At 38.1% G+C, this 16506-nt stretch overlaps 1 protein-coding gene across 10 annotated transcripts in view; it reads right to left on the bottom strand.

Moving 5' to 3' along the window:
• ABCC9 (ATP binding cassette subfamily C member 9) overlaps positions 1–16506 on the bottom strand; it is a 75166-nt gene that overhangs the window by 41534 nt on the left and 17126 nt on the right. For all 10 annotated transcript variants that reach the window (XM_015291558.4, XM_015291589.4, XM_015291598.4 and 7 more), the window contains 10 exons: positions 15186–15380; positions 12438–12596; positions 10913–11068; positions 7957–8091; positions 6494–6656; positions 5855–5895; positions 5105–5247; positions 2423–2531; positions 1275–1385; positions 257–329 (listed from right to left, as the gene is read on the bottom strand). In XM_015291558.4, coding sequence (XP_015147044.2) covers positions 257–329; positions 1275–1385; positions 2423–2531; positions 5105–5247; positions 5855–5895; positions 6494–6656; positions 7957–8091; positions 10913–11068; positions 12438–12596; positions 15186–15380 — 1285 coding nt within the window. The remainder of the gene's footprint in view (positions 1–256; positions 330–1274; positions 1386–2422; positions 2532–5104; positions 5248–5854; positions 5896–6493; positions 6657–7956; positions 8092–10912; positions 11069–12437; positions 12597–15185; positions 15381–16506) is intronic.

The raw sequence follows: 16506 nt of genomic DNA, 5'->3' as shown, positions 1-16506 counted from the left end.
ATGTTTATGTTCTTTCTGTTCTTATAAATATAATATTAACAATATAAGAATATGAAAAATATGTATTTATTATTATTTAAAGCATTCTAGGTTAACAATGAAGTTACACACCCAATATAGTTCATAACCTTGTATAACTCTGGATTTTTACTTTTTTTTCTTTTGAAAAGTGTTTTTGTGCTTTTAGTAACATTAAGAGATTGAATTAGTAGCAATCTGATATGTATTTCATATTTAAGATGTACTTTTATCCTACCTGTTGGGATTCTGATATTTATATTGGACAAGGTGGCTAAACCACTTCCCCATGAAAAGTATCCATTGGTCACCTACAAAGAAATTATCACATATCAGACATAGAAAAATAAGAGAAGCAAAAAATAGAATCACTAGTTTGGATTTAAAATATGTTACTGAAACACCTTTGGGGTATGATGACATATGCTCAAACACATGCAAAAAAATGCAAGATAGGTGAGCAAGGGCAGCCAAAATTAGAAATATAAGAATCTATATACATAAATTATATACGGTATGAAATGCAATGAGGTGGTGTTCTTGAGTTCAACTTTGTTATGCTAGACATTTTCACTTTGTCAAGTAAAAGATTAAACACTAAAAATAACGATAATAGGATCTCACAGGTAACAGGCTAAATACCGTAGCTTATCAAGCAATGTGTCGTTCTGCACATTGTGATATAATGGCCTATTCTGAATTGATTCCTAAAGTACTAATTGAATACTCTCAAGATTTATGCTGGACACACCTGGGTTTTTTATGCATACCTCCTTTGGAGCTAACAGAGGCATGAAGCATTATTTGCATACAAAACAAGGACACCTATGGGGAAAAAATTGTCCAAAATGACTTAAAATAATGTAATCATAAGTTACGTGTCATAATAAACAAGAGAAAATGACATAAAAGTTTTGATTCTGATTCTAAGTGTGAAAGAGAAGTGTAAGAAGGGAAACACTAAAAAATCTCTTAATTTCTGTCTGTGGGATTCTCTAGTTTTTGTTCCTTTAGACTCATGATGCCTCTTACTCCCAGGAAGATAAGTAAGCACTATAAAGATTTGGTCTGAAGAGAAGTCTTCTCACTTTATTTTTGTCTAAAGTGCTAATTTGTTTAGGGGTTTTTGGCTTGTTCTTGGATTGGACAATTTTCCTTTGGAAAAGCAGCAGCAATTGCACTCTCTCTGGGACTGTTGTAGGACTGAGCAGAAGAACCCGCTGCTTGTAAAGTATGTATTGATGTTTTCAAACCACCTTGATTGCAATGTCATCAGTCTCCACAGGACGTGTTTGCCTCCTTGATGACTGTTCATAGTTTTCAAGCTGATACCTCAAGGGCTGCCTCCTGTTGATGGCCTTGGTGTGCTACATAGTGAGGTGAAAGAAAGAGAAAAGTTGGAATTTGCAAGAAAGGACAGCATTTGGTTTCTTAGCAAAAAGAGAATCTGTTCCCATTTCCCCCACCATTCTTGGTCACAAGAAGAAAATGCTTTTCAGTATCTGTCATATACATACTGCAAAATTTTAAATATTCTTAACTGCAGCACAGGAATTGATCGTTTGATGTTGGTTTCCCATGCATAACCATCTCAAATTTCAGCTCCCTCGGCCTCTTCAAAGCACTGGGTAGGTCTGCCCTACCTGAGGTATCTTCAAACAAAGCTGTGTCAGTAAAAGTGTAATGACATGCAGAGCTACCATCCTAGTTCTTGGTTGCTTCTGTCAAGTTCTAGTCACATTTGAAATTATATCACCAGTTTTAAACAGTTGAGTTAGCAAGCTTTAGAAAAACTGAAGTGTTTTCCCAAATTGTGTGTGCGTTTTTTTTTTGTTGTTTGTTTTTTGTTTGTTTTAATGTCTATTTTATTTATGCATTTAGGTTGGCTGGTTGGTTTCTGGCTAAAAATTCCTCAAATTTTACTCAAATTCACTTCTGTTTAGCACATCTTGAAACAGCATTACGGAATGAATTTCTATTCCACAAACTTTACTGTTGTTTTTTCAATCTCCAGTTCTGAATTTCCCAGGGCAGGAAGTGTTCCTACTTAAAAATGTCCAACGTACCATGATTTGTACTGACAATGTACACTACAATCCCCATAGCCACACCAAATGCACCTGGAACAATTTTAAAAACCAAGAAGACTGAATCTGATCCCCACATAGGTGTGTTGGTGTGTTCTGGCATTTTATTACTACTGACACTTCAGTAGTGCTTCAATTGTTTGAGGACTCTTCATGCCATAGAAACACAAGTCCCTAAACAGAAGAGGCAAAAACTGGTCAAGAGCAGAATCAAGAAAGAACCCCAAATCCCTGAGCACTATCAATAGGGCATTTGCCTCGTACTGGGCTGTATGGCCTCTTTGCTTTGAAAGTCATTGTCATAAAACAGAACTTACAAGTCCTGTGTGCTTCTTACAGGATTCGTAAGCTACAGAATTGTCCCCACCTCTCCAGCTGTCATCTCCAATCTCATCACTGAGGAGAAACTCATTCAGCTTCTGTACACTTAAAAAAAAAGCAAACACAGGATGGTTAAGTAAGCCCAAATTACTAAGGGTACATTTCCAGTTATCTGCAGCCCAGCCAGCAGGATACACCCAAAAGTATTCCAAGGAAAGTTACAGGATACATTCCTTTGCCTATTGTAGCATCTGTTACCCAAATGAAAAATTATATATGTGGTAAAGGACACATGAAAATAATTAAACACTGTACAGGGAGCTGGAAATGAAGAGGAGAGCTAAAGTCATGTGATTTCTGCTAGAGTTCTGTGGGAATTATTTCCATCTCAGCAGATTTCTCTCTGCTGTGCTTCTCCCATATCTACACACAGGACATTTACTTGCCTAAGTCCTCTGAAAATGCTAACACAATAGGTGCATCCTGAATACAACTTTGGCATAAACAGCATTCTAACAGGATTGAATAATGCACAAAACTGCCCAGCTAGCTTCAGAGCAACACAGCAAGAGTTCTCTATCTACTTCATGAAACTCTTTCATGGGAAATACAGCACACCGGTTCAATGCATTCTTCAGCACAGAAGGACTTGATTGTCCTTCTGTCCCACTTCCTTTAAGTATGCCCTAATTATAGGGCTCTATCATCCTGGGGATGAATAGAAATCACCCACCATGGTGAAATTACGTCACTTTGCAAAAACTAAAATCAAGGGGCAGGAGAAAGCAGGAGAACATATGAATTTAGATAACGATTTGAATATTAATCTGAAAATGGGAAAGTAGACCTGTTGCAAGGCCTGTATGTGTATTTTGCATGAAATTATCAATAGCTGTTCAAGCTATGGAGGCACATTCATTATTTCATCTTGCCAGTGTAGCTGTTCCTATCTCCTGTTTTGAAAAAGAAAACTTAGATGTCTAACTACTGTAACAGTATTTCAGTGTTTCATAAGAATATCTGCGTCAAGCAAGAATTTCCCTTCTAGAAGAAAAAAAACCTCATTCTGATCATCACCCTAACAACACATCAACCATTACGTTGTGTTTGAATGAGGACAGGTACCCACAAAGGCTTTCATGTTACTGGAACTACTCTTTAAAATGAAACGGAGATTTGGACCAAAATATTAGGGCTTAATCATAACACAAATGAGTGCGTACTTATATATTTGACTGATGGTGGACATTGTTCATTCTTCACCTGGAGGATGTGATGATCATGAGAGAAAGATTACAGGAAAGAAGTTTATCAAAAGCTGAAGTGTATTTAGGCAAATATGGTATTAAATAATGTTCTGAGGGATAGCCAGCAGCGATAAGGAAAACGTCAGCACAGTTTTGACATCAAGGCTATGCTAAATGTAGTGCAAAGATGTAGAGGCTAGAATGATTTATAAGGGAGAGCTGGTATTTTCCACTAGTCAGAAATCATTTTTAGCATAGGGAAAATCTCTCATGTGGTTCTCCTGCTGCTTTGATAAACAATGTTAATTTTTTATTATTTCATGAGTGAATGTGGTGCTGGTAAATTACAGCTATCAAGCTTGAAGTCCCCTTGATTACTATTCCAAGGAAATGTTGGGAAGTCTAGTATTATCTTCATGTCATCCTACTGCTTGGCATCTGACATGTTACTGGCAATCAGGGGCAGCTTGGCAGTGTCTACTTCTACATAAATGCTCCATAACCATGGCTATTTCCATACAGACCTCTGATGCAGTAAGTGAAATTCGTCTGAAATTCGTCTTACTACCAATATGGTCCCTTGAGATTAAATGGTCTATAGCCAGGAAGCTGTTTCGTCAAGTTACTTGCAGAAGCAAATGCCTGGCACATACATGCTTCCGATAAAGCAACACATTTTATAAGTTCCTTTTTCTTTTTCTTTTTTTTTTAAATCTTTTCCACTTTGTGCCAGCTTCTTCGCTGTCCTGCCATGCAGATCTCTTGCACTCAGAGACTAAACTCCCAAATGTCTGCCTTGCCATCCTTCCTCTCCTGCACTTCTCTACAGCCATTCAGGAGAAAGCAGAATTTCCTTTATAAGAAAAGTCCTGCAGTGCTGTTTCTCTTGTGTACTTAGTCCTTCAGTGCCCAATGTCCCTCTAAGTACCCTCCTATCAAAGAGAGTCCATGCTTCTGCTAGACAACAAGAGGTGTGGCAATACTGAATTCTCACTTAAAGCACCATGCCTTCTGTGGGGAGGTCAAGTTAAGGCTGTTGCTCTTCCTTGCACGAACAGGGCAAATCTTGTGGGATAGCTCTGATCAGCCTCTCTCATCTTCTGTATTGGCTACAGCCCATATAAGCACTACGTGAGAAGGAAAGCATCTTCATCCTAAGGGAGAACAGTGTGGCTCTGAACCTGGACTTCCAAATTTGGGGAATTATAAAAGGAACAGAGCATTTAGTTGTCTCTGTATCATGCAATGAAGAGAAACTGTTATTGTTTTCTCTCGGGTATTGTCAACGGACATTGTGAGTCTCACCTTTAAATCCCCTTCCAGGTGAGCAGGTAGAAAAAACTTTTTCACTAGCACCTTCCTTGTTGTATTACTGAATGTAGATATTCGAGAGCTGGAGAAACCGCTATAGAGTAAGTTGGGACCACTTACCTTACGATAGCCTTGACTGCAAAACGAACCACAGTGGAAAGCAGAAACAATGGTGTGACCAGGATGTGGAACAACGACAGTGATGCAAAGGCCTGGGCAGGCTGCAGGGGCTCATCATTACTGTATGCATAAGTCACGAAGGTCTGTCACGTCAGAAGAAACAGCATATTATGTATAAACTCTCTTGAATAAGATGGGTAATGAAAGCAAGGAAATGATTTGTTTAGATAAGGCCATTAACTGTATATCTCTGATGTAATTCCAGAAAATTGAAGGGAATAAAATAAAATCTGTTAAAATAAAAAAGATCCAAAAAGTTTGCCAGTGATTTCAAGTGACTCAGGCATTTGAGAATGAAAAAAATCTCTTAATAAAATCAAAGCATTTAGCTTTGTGAAGTCAAGCCATTAAGTACTGTGAAGTTTTGTAACTGATTTCAGTGTTTTGAGGAAACAGGCAATGCTGACAAATCAGTAGAAATGTACTCAATTTCTGGCAATGAAAGCATATATTTCCATAAGTCTTTAGTTAGTTTGTTTTATGAACCCAAATCCCAACTGATGAAATACCAGTACATTGGGCATTTCTAATATAACACTACCCTCCAGACAGTGGGTGCACTCATCTGCTGGTTGTATGAACAGCAACAATGGTCCTGCAGTGGCAGTGGTGTCTTTTTTGTTTGTTTCTTCTCCTCTTTTTTTTTTTCCCTCCCCTTTTTTAAAGAAAAGTGAAAAGAAAAATTCTTACTGCAAGAACAGCTGCTATTGGTATGGCTGCATTCATAAAAACTAGGAATAGAAAAAAAATTAGCATCAGATTATGTGACATATGTAACATAGCCTTACAATTTGTTCTATGACAGAAGAAGAATTTGTCTATTTCCAATTCAAACACTTAACATTCCAAAAAGGAAAATCATTCTGCAGGAGGAAATTACCTTCCGTGACAGAGAGAGATCTTAAACACACAAATGAATAAGCCAAATAATTATTTCCTTTGTATACTTCAGTGAATTAGGATAAAAGGTTTCATGTGCATAATTATTATCTCACACAACTAAATCACCTATCAGCTCTTCCTCTGTACAACAAACACAGTCTCTATCAGATACTTATTTATCTTTGCTGTAATCTGAGCTTCTGATTTTACCTGGAGGCTCCTTACTAAAAAACAACTTGGTATGCCATAATTAAGGTGACAAAAAACTTTCTAAAAAAATCAACGAGATTCGCTGATGAGTTTCTATGCTATGTATTTATCATATATTTTGCTTCAAGTACATTCCACATACAAAAAATTTCATAAGCTGTGTCTTGCTCTAGCTGAGGTCAGAATGTTAACATGAGGCAAAGAATCCATTTCTGAGAGCTAATAACAGTTACTTACTGGAAAGAGATGTATGAAGTGCAAAGGTTTTGAGACTGGTGAGTTCCTTCATTCTTGTTTCTTCCACATTCTTACAAAATATGTGCTCCCAGGCATACAGCTTTAATAATTTAATGCCTTTTAGTATTTCATTGGTTTTCTTTAATCTCTCTGTGGAATAGTCCTTCATTTCAAATGAAAACAAGAATAAGTAATCGATAATGGCTTGTAGTTTTAATGAGAATGCTTTTTTCCATTTAATTCTGTTGTAAAGTTCATTAAAGAGATAATTTATTTTTTGTTTATGAATTTGCACAGGCTTTCAGTTGTCACACTGAGTAAAATAACATGCAATTTCAGGCCCTTTGGAGATATTAAAATGCCTACAATCAGAGGGGAAATTAAATGACTCCATTTGAAGAAGAGAAATAAAATAAAATATTCAAACTCCTCAAACAGAAGTTGAAACTCAGGAAGGTAGAATAGTAGGCTGATGATGTTTGTAAGAATAGATAAATGTGTAATTGCTGATAGAAGATTCATTTTTGGATTCATACAGAATGGTCATGAAAATAGGTGAGATGTTTATTCATATATTTATCTAATCTAGCTAATTGCCCCTCACCCGAAAACAGTGCTCGTATATTTTGGTAAAATCATAATCCAAATCATTTTGTGTGTCAGAAATCAGAAAAAAGCAAAAAGAAAGATTGAGACTATTTTTGAAAGAGTATAGAAGATAAATCCTATCTTGGTATAAATTGTCATAGCTCAACAGAATTGAAGTGTACTGAAGAGTAAATCCACTTGCCTATAACTTGCTTACTGAATATTAAGATAACAAAGATCCTTACATATTTGAAGACTCACATATCAAAGGTTGATCAAAAAAGTTCAAAGACTGTGAGAATAAGGTTAAACATTAGACAAAGCATTAGAAAACATTTGCAATTGGTAACATAGACAAGAAGATAGAAAGTGTATAACAGATATTAATCAAGCAATGTCATCTGAGTTTTAGAGAATGCAAAAGCGTGCAGTGAGAGTGTAGAGTCTCTAGCCATTTCAGAGGAGGATTGTACACATTCTTTAACAATGTACTCCCATAATTTATCTGTCATTTGTACTATTTGGTAACATCCCATGACATACAACATTTGAATTCAGGAATAATATCCTTTCATGGAATTGAATTCAGACAAAACTGTGCTATTTGGGTGAAAATAGTCTCTGCAGAGAAGGCAGGTCAAGGCCCACATACTTTTTTGGATTCTTATCTGACAAACACTGAGGTACTTTTCTGAGGCAGGAAGGGCTGCTGAGCCCATGCATGGGGAAAGAGAAAGGGAGGGTTGTTGGAATTTAGTGATGGCTTGCCTAAATTTCTGCAGTGAATGGTTACTAGCAACAAGGGCAGAATCCAAAGCTCCTGATTCCCTGTTCTCCTTTCCAGATCAGAAGAACCACTAAAATAAATTACTTACCAGTGTGCTCTTCTGAGCCTCAGCCAACTTTGTAGCTATGAAGTACTGTATTGGAGCTAGCAGTACAATAACAGCAGCACCAACCAAAGCACTCACTCCAAGCAAATGATGAAGTAGGATTATGCCCATTATTATCTATGAAGAAAAAAAGAAGCAAAGAAGAAAATGTACATTTCAATACAACAGAATGGTAGCGAGTATTATATATGCTTATATTTGTTCTTCTAATAAAAAAGCTAAAAGATTCACAGGAATCAAGTGAGACTTTATTTCAGGAGCTCACATTTAGAAAGTGAAATTAACATTGAATTTCAGAAAGAAAATTAACATAGAAATCTTTATTTTTGAACGTGAACTGCATGTTTTGTTTTTAGTACCTGTTAGTCCTAGTTCTGGACACCATTTCCACAGAACTGAAGCAACATCAAAAAGGTTGGTTCTTGCCCCAAGGCATTTGACAGAACCACTGGCCTCAAGTCTTATTTACATTAGATCTCCTTACATCACCCTGGAAGCATTCAAAGGTCTTGGAACTGTCATGAATCACTTTTGCCTTCTGTCCTCTGGGTCCTCTTCAACTGGAGACAGAGGCATGTCTGAGACGGGCACCAAAGCACAAAGCAAATATGCTGGCAGTGACAAAAATCTGAGATTCAATACTCCATAGCTCTGTAGGAAAGTACCAAGATGCTGGCTCAGCCCTACAAAGAGGATAGGAACGCTTCCCACAAAGGTTTACTTGGGAATGATTTTGATGCAACTACTGTGATTCTGGTGCCAGAGTTAACACAAGTTCTACACCAGTAAGTATTTTTATATAAAGCTCCACTTCAAGGTACAGAGATATCCTCAGTGATAACAGGACATTCAGAACTAGTTCCCTACTTTGAGTCAGATATCTCTATAAGTCTGTCTTCTTAGACAGTATCAGAAATAATAATCAGTGAAGTTCGACATTTTGAAAGCATTGTTTAGATTTTCAGGCATCTACAATGTAAGCTAATGCACCTAGATGCCTTTTTCTTAGCAGGACAGTACAAGGTTACAGGTCATTTCAGCTTGGGCTTAACTCTTAAGCTCTTACTCTGGGCTTCATCCTGCAGTGTGTTGTCCTTGATAGCAGGCTATGCATCGGTAGATGCACAGTATATTTCCTAAGGTTAACCAGTCCTCAGCAGTCTATGGCCAGTTACACTATCATTAATCATGCTGTGCAGATGCAAGTTTGTTAATTGCTATAACCTGTTCTTCCTGAGGAGGGGACAGATTTGACAGAAGCTGTTTCTTGGGACATCCCTTGAAGCTTATTTCCTTTGCATAAGGCAAGACAGGATAGTCCTGTCATTTTTTTCCAGAGCAGTATGGTTCTAATCCAGCCTTTATTTACCAAGGGTTATTTCCTTATCTTCTTCTTTTTTTTTTTTTTTTTTTCCCCAAAGAGCAGATGGTTGAGCTCATCAGGCAGAAAGACATCTTACCACAAAAACAGTGTCACTGACATCAGACTTAGAATACTTTGAGAAGGAAACAGTAGCTATTTTCCTTCCATTTCTACTGTTGAAGAAGAGCAGTAAAATAATCATTACAGTTAATAGAGATTAAGTGCAGGAGCCCTGTATAGCTCAGGCCATGGATGGTCACTAAGTTACTCATCAGGTGCAAATTCATGGGTGAAGCTATGCTCATTCTTGAACAAAGCTGTGGTCAAGCTGTCTCCTAAATCCTTGAAGCTGAACTACAGGAACCAGTAAAATCAACAGAAACTTCCTCAAACAAACCTGTTAGAATACTTGTGAGGAAAGCCATTACATTTCTTTAGCAGCTGAGACAGAAACTGTTTATTAAAGAAACAGCAAATGGTGAATTTAGGCTATGTATATTTAATTATTCACTAGCTACAGGAAACAGACCACCTGTTCATTTAGAAACAATCCAGTATTATCAGCAACGCTTCCAAATAAACATGGATGTGAAATGCAGCCCTCTTATTATTGACTTATGACTTAAAATAGAATCCTCTGTATTATTTCTAACTTCTGTTACTATGCAAACTTCTTTTGTCTTTTTCTCCATGAATTATTTTTATCACCTAAACCTTACCCTATCCTAAAGTATACACATGAAAGCAATATTTGTTTCCATTAGTAGTAGTCATATTGCTGACTATTACAACAGCTTATTAGCACAGTTCTAGGAGTTTCAGCAAGAGGTGTGGCTTCTATCCTTTTTTTAACTTGTTTGGTGTTGGTTATATGTAGGTTAGAACCATTCCATTTCTGCCAGAAGCTAAACTTCTGTAGATGCTATAGGGTTCTGGCACTGTGGAAAATAAGTATGGCTCAGGTCCTTAAGTGATTTAGCCACTTCTGAAGACTTCCTTCTAGGTTAATAATTTTTACCTTTCTTTCACACACATTTGCTTTTCCCTTGCTAAGGACTAGATGTTTGCAGTAACTAAGCTTGTTTAGATTTGAGCTCCTCTGAGCATTTTGTGCAGCCCATCAGTCCTGCAATCAGTCAGCAGAGCAGAATTCAATTGCTTTTTGTTCCAACCACTAAGCACAGCTACAAGTAGGCACTGCAAATGCAATGCTTGGCACTGCAGAGATGCTGCTTCCATATGGCAGCAGAAAATGAAATTACTTTTGTCAATAGGGAAAGAAAGATGAGCAGGGAAAAGACAACAGGTTATCACCCTTAAAGTCACAGATTGTACCCATGACAGCAAAATCCTAGTCAAAAAATTCTCACTTTACCAGCCCTTAGAAAGACAATCTCCCAGCTCTAGGAGGAGATGATGGGCCAGATTTCTGCTTGTTAGTTATCCTCCTGGCAAATGAGTGTGAAGTCCATTGTTAGAGGTTCCCCTTTGGGTTAGGTGGTAGTCTCACAGATGTGTACTCTTTTCTAATGGGCTGGAGGATCCCAACATTATGTCCTTATTTTGATGCTCTACCTGAACAGGCATAGCCCACAAATTGGGGCACAGGAACAAGAACCACATTAATTGATTTGTTTCTATGGCAACCAAGTTATTGATTTGTCCCAGTGTCATCTCTCCCATGGACAAGTTGGATGTGGAAAGCCGCAGGATCTTATCGTATATCATTGCCTGTGGAGGGAACAAAATGGCATCTATGAAAAGGATGTTGTTATAAAACAATAGCAGCAGCAGGATGTTTCAAACTGCAGTGTTGGTGATTACTTAGCACAGCCCTTCTGTCACTCGAGACAAAGAGACAGAGGCAGAACAAGAGCAAAATCAGAACAGACTTTTAAAACCTCCTAAAGCATTGCTGTTTAATGCAGACCCAAAACGGGACAAAATGACAACAGAACACGAAAATTCAGGAAACTGAGCAAAGAATTTTTTTTAATAAACAATTGGTGAGCCTGGTTTTCTGTGGCACTGTCAAAGAAATTACTATTTCCAGTGCAGTAGCTGAACTCATGCGATGAAGTTTTGAACAGAATGACTTTATATTCCTTCACATTTCTCTCCTGTACCTGGCTATCTATTTCCATAAAATATGTCGGAGCACAACGGGGTTTAAAGCTAATCGGGTAGCTACCAGAATTTTAAAGACAAATACTGTGAGAGCAGTTGCAGCTATGATCAAATTTCACAGGTTGTGGCTTCAAGGAAGTTTAAGAAAAAACTTCTGCTCTTTGCACTGTTTTATCTGTCAGCAGGGTGGATCCTGTAGAATTCCCATTTTGGCAACTGGGAATCATAAAAATATACGGAAATGACGAGGTACTGTTTCTTCACCAAGTGTACCCCCTTTATTGAAACAGCTGCATCAATCACAGTGCAAGCACAAAGAGAAGCCTTTGCACTGGTATAATATTTTGTGGTTAGCTACAGCTGGGAAAACATCAGTTCCAGCTTCTGTTTTGCACAAATTCCTGCTACTGTCTGTGGAGTTTTCTCTGCAGATGTCCTGGCTACAGCCTAAACTGAGTTGGAACTTCTGGCTCTCTTTCATCAACATGACTTTCATAAGGGGTTAATGGATGCTGGTTGTAGACAGTTTGGGGGAAGAATCACAGGGCAAAAGGGCATAAATATTCATAATGACCACTCATGTTTCACACAGTGCCCCAGTAAAACATAGCTAGGGCAACGATATTGCTGTTGACTGTTACAGTCAGCCAAAGTAACTCATAAGTAAATACAGAGCCAAAATAACACTGCTTATCTTCAGATGACTAACACTATTTACAAAGATATGTTTGTAGATGCACAGAGTGAGTGTTAAACTTCTGAATGTCGTTATAATGGTTCTACTTTTTGGTGAAAGGAATTGCTGCCATCAGTTTGGCAGGGATATTACCATTTCCAGTTTTCTGCATAAAAATATAGTGGATAACTTCTCTCAAACTATAGCTGTTAACTGAGTTTTTAGATAAAGGATAAGATAAATGAAAGGATGAAGCAGGAGCATTGGCATATCACGGCTCATCACATTTTTGCTCACCAATAAAGCACCTCGTAGATTGATGCCAGTTTCTGTAGTCACGTAGTAGGAGGCCTGCAGGAATGTCCTCTGCAGGATAAGGGCCAGGAAGAGGAGAACTGCCAAAACATAAACATTCCTGAAGAATTCCTCTGAGGAGAGATATGAATTCGATGGATCCTTCAAATGAAAAGAAAAGGAAAAATATGATGACAATGACATAGGGTGGATTATTTTTTTCTTGAGATGCTAGATATTAGGAAATCCAGTCCTTGCATTAGAATATATAATATTGATGGTATTTTGGGAAAGTTGCAGGAATCTTAACTCTCACTGTTCTACATACTATGTATTTGGATAGAAATTAAAGTCTCTGTTAATGTTCCTAAGATTTAAGAGAGCAACTTTTAGCAATTCTGAAATATTTTTTGTTATTCTGGATTACCATCACATGCAAAAGGATTAAAGGCAGGAGAGAGACTTGAGCTTGTAGGCTCGCTTCACCATAGTCACCTCACCAGGGGAGGGTAAGTCTGAGCATTAGGGAAAAATTATCATGAAGATGGTCTAGCAGCAGAACAGGCTTCCTAAGGAGGTGGTTAATGCTGTTTGCCTGTGTTCACGTGGCATTTGGACAATGCCCTCATTAACATGCTTTAACTTTCAGATGGCCCTGGATTGGTCAGGAAATTGGACTGTTCTATTCTATTATCTTCTGTTCTTTTCTGATCTGTTCTGTCCTGTCCTGCCCTACCCTACCCTATCCCATCCCATCCCATCATCTTAATCTCATCCTACTCTCCTTCATCTATCAAAGGCACCCAGTGGGTGGGTAGTCTGGGTCTGGGATGAACCCATCAAGTGGCTGGCAGGGAATTGTTTCTCATCCCTAGTCAGATATCTCCTGTAACAACCAAGCCATAAAACTTCCAAAGCAGTATAAGTAGCCAAATATTTATAAACACCTAATGAGCCCAAAACACTTCAAAAGTGCCAAAGTCTAAAACATCTAAATCCTGCTGAAATAACAGAACAGGGTTCCTTCCTCAGCTAAAGACTCTTGGAAATGAGGGTTGCTTCAGTGCATCAGATCAGGTATATGCTTTCTCTTAATGCCCTGTGTCATCTAATTTTCTCATGTGTACATAGCAGGGATAACAATAACTAACTTTTGTGGCCACCTTTATCAATGTGAATAGAGTTATAAGGAATAAAGGGGGAATAACCATAAAATTAAATTAATTTGCATTAGTTGAAGCTAGAGAGAATTTAAAGAGAGACTCGTAATGGCAAGAACAACCAAGGGAAAGTTTATCAAAATATGCAAATTGAAAGCAAATGTATTCTGAAATGTATCCAAGAGAAATAGTGACTATCTGTCACAAAGCCAGAATGTTGAAGTGCTTTCAAGTTTTCCAATTTATTTTAATCTCCCCTTTAGCCAGCGTTGATTAAAACATTTACAAAATAAAACACTTCAGTGAAGAGTGCAAAAGGAAAAGGTGCAAGTTTCCAAATTTGAGAGCCAGAAATGAAAATTTTCAAGCAAAACTATCTTGTTTGCTCAACATGGGAAAAAAAAAAAAAAAAGATAAACAACAGCAACAAAATCCTATAACAAAACAAACCAAAACCCCAAAACTCTATTTTTGAGGCAAAAGACATACTCTGCTATTTGACTCTGTGGCTCAAATCCAACATGTTGAGGTTCAAATATGATACAGAGCTTTATTTGATAAGCTGCGTGATTAAACTCTATTTTGTCAGCACAATGGCTGAAAGTCTAAAGCCCAGTACAGAACATCAGTCAGGAAAATGAACGTTGGGAACAAGCAGACAAGGAGATGATGTTTGGATAGTGATGACAGTGAAATGCTCTATCTGAAAGGGAAAATTTTATTCCATTACATACCTATCCACTCATTCAAATGTAATTCAAATAAACATTCACTGTATAAAGTGTATGGGTATATTTCCATATCAGAAGAAAGAGAAAAATTTCCTCCCTGTGTCTTGTCTACTGTCACCTAGTAAAATAATTTTGCCTTTATCATTTCCCCAGTTTTTAAGAAATTCTTGTTCTTATGATAGAAAATGTTTTGTATCAGAGGCTTATTCAGTTGTCTTATAGACAACTTCTGTAAATACAAGTCTCAGTGAAGCTTGAAATGTGATGTCAACTAGCATCTTCTGTGTATCTCTAGGTTCAAGGAGTTCACCAAATAATCAACTTCTTGCATGCCCAATGCATTTCATCCCAGCAACAAGCAGTGTAATCAGTCACAGAGAGCGACTACTCTCAGATCCCAGTGGAAAACGGGTTACAACTTGTTCAAACCTGTCAATGAATGACAAATGGATAGAGGGACAGAAATTAGGCAGAACCTGCAGACTCCTGTTTTCTGGATCCATCACTGGGGAGCTACCAGCAGGTGTCCTGCCTGAAATGAGGAGGCACAGCTGAAGAGATTCACAAAAGCTGCTACTTCTCCCTAGAAGTTCAGAACTGACTTCATGAAGAGCCAGCTCTCCCAGCTGAGGGAAGCCTGCCTTGTCTCTGTTGCACTACTTGTGCTGCGTTCATGATGATACTTCCACTACTTAGGTCTTTAACTCGATGGTCTCTAACAAAATAATAATTTGCTCGAAAGAAATAATGAAACATTACAACGACGATCATAGATATTTGGGCACACACAGTATTAAATACCTGATATGAATCAAGAACAAACGCTAAACAAAATCTTTCAATTAATGTTGTAAAGTTACCTTTTCTGTTGTATTTGTGCCATTGGTTGTGTTCTGGAAGCCCTGAACAATGCCAGAAATGCACAAAGGCCCAGCAAAACCCAGCAGGTCAGCCAAGTAACGGAAGGTGCTGCTAAGAAGAATCGGTCGTCCAAAAGCACTATACATTGCCAACCATATTGAGGGACTTCGATTGGGCTGATCTGCTACTTTTTTCTGGAAAACAGAGAAACAATGCATCAACAAGAGTCATCCCTGGCAGTACGTGACAACTTCCGTTTCATTGCTGTCTGAATGCCCAAATGGCTCCTGTGGGTTGGTAAGGGCAGAGGAAGTAGCAGACATGATGTTGGTATTGGTAGATTTCAGACACCTTTCATAGCAAATCCAAATACTGTGGTTTCTCCCGTCTAGATCCTAACACTTTTCTGAACACAGGAATGTGAATACAAATTAAGCGGTGTTGCTCTTTGTCACACACATGCTCAGGAAAGGCTCTGACCTTTCAAGTGCTTACTCTTATGGATAATCTTTACTTTCACAGTAGGTGTGAAACCACTTGATTCAGTAAAGGCTTCTGAGGTGAGAAAAGGATTGAAGGAAAAAATATGGAGAGATAGCTACGAGAATATAGTTTAATTTTATTTATCTGGATTTTTCTCTCTTCCAGGCCTTCTAGGAAGACACACTTCAGCTCATAGCTAATTACTGGGATCAAGAAAGTAAAAGTAATGAACTATACTGGGAGGTGAGATTAAATCATCTAATGGTCCTTTGGAGCCTTCTGTGAATCTGTGCATTATCTTCACTCATGCACTGAAACACCAACCAGTGCATATCTCTGAGCTCGGTCAGAGGGGTGCTGGTTTCATCAAGGTCCTTTTAATCTAAAGAAGAAAGAGTTTTACCTAACAGATCCATGGTCTGCAGAGTGGTTTCCTGTGCCTCAGGCAACAGCTTTTGACACTGTAAAAAATCATCTGTCATTTTTCAAGTAGCACAGATGCCTGCAAGTTATAACTGAAGCCAAGCACTCTTGAGTATTCACAGAGACATTTTAAGTACAGCTCAGTAATATCAGGCCCCTGACCCAGCAAGTTTTCCAACGAAAGGCAAGCATATATGTGCCCTGCCTGGCTACTGCCCATCTTGTTTTCTCTTTTCACAGTTTTTCCTTTTATGACACTTCAACAGTGAGGTAGAATATGCACACGGTGCAAAAAATGTACAGATGTATGGGAGGGCCGGATAACTGCTTCCTGGCTTCTAGAGATTAGACCAGGCTAGTCATAACCGATGGCAAGAAGCACAGTATAGGGAAATAGCTAGCACAGGGAGAGCT

The sequence above is a fragment of the Gallus gallus genome, chromosome 1, assembly GCF_016699485.2.
Source record: "Gallus gallus isolate bGalGal1 chromosome 1, bGalGal1.mat.broiler.GRCg7b, whole genome shotgun sequence".
In the NCBI taxonomy this organism is placed as follows: Eukaryota; Metazoa; Chordata; class Aves; order Galliformes; family Phasianidae; genus Gallus; species Gallus gallus.
Note: the sequence above shows the minus strand (reverse complement) of the source record. Positions and strands in the feature narration are given on the sequence as shown.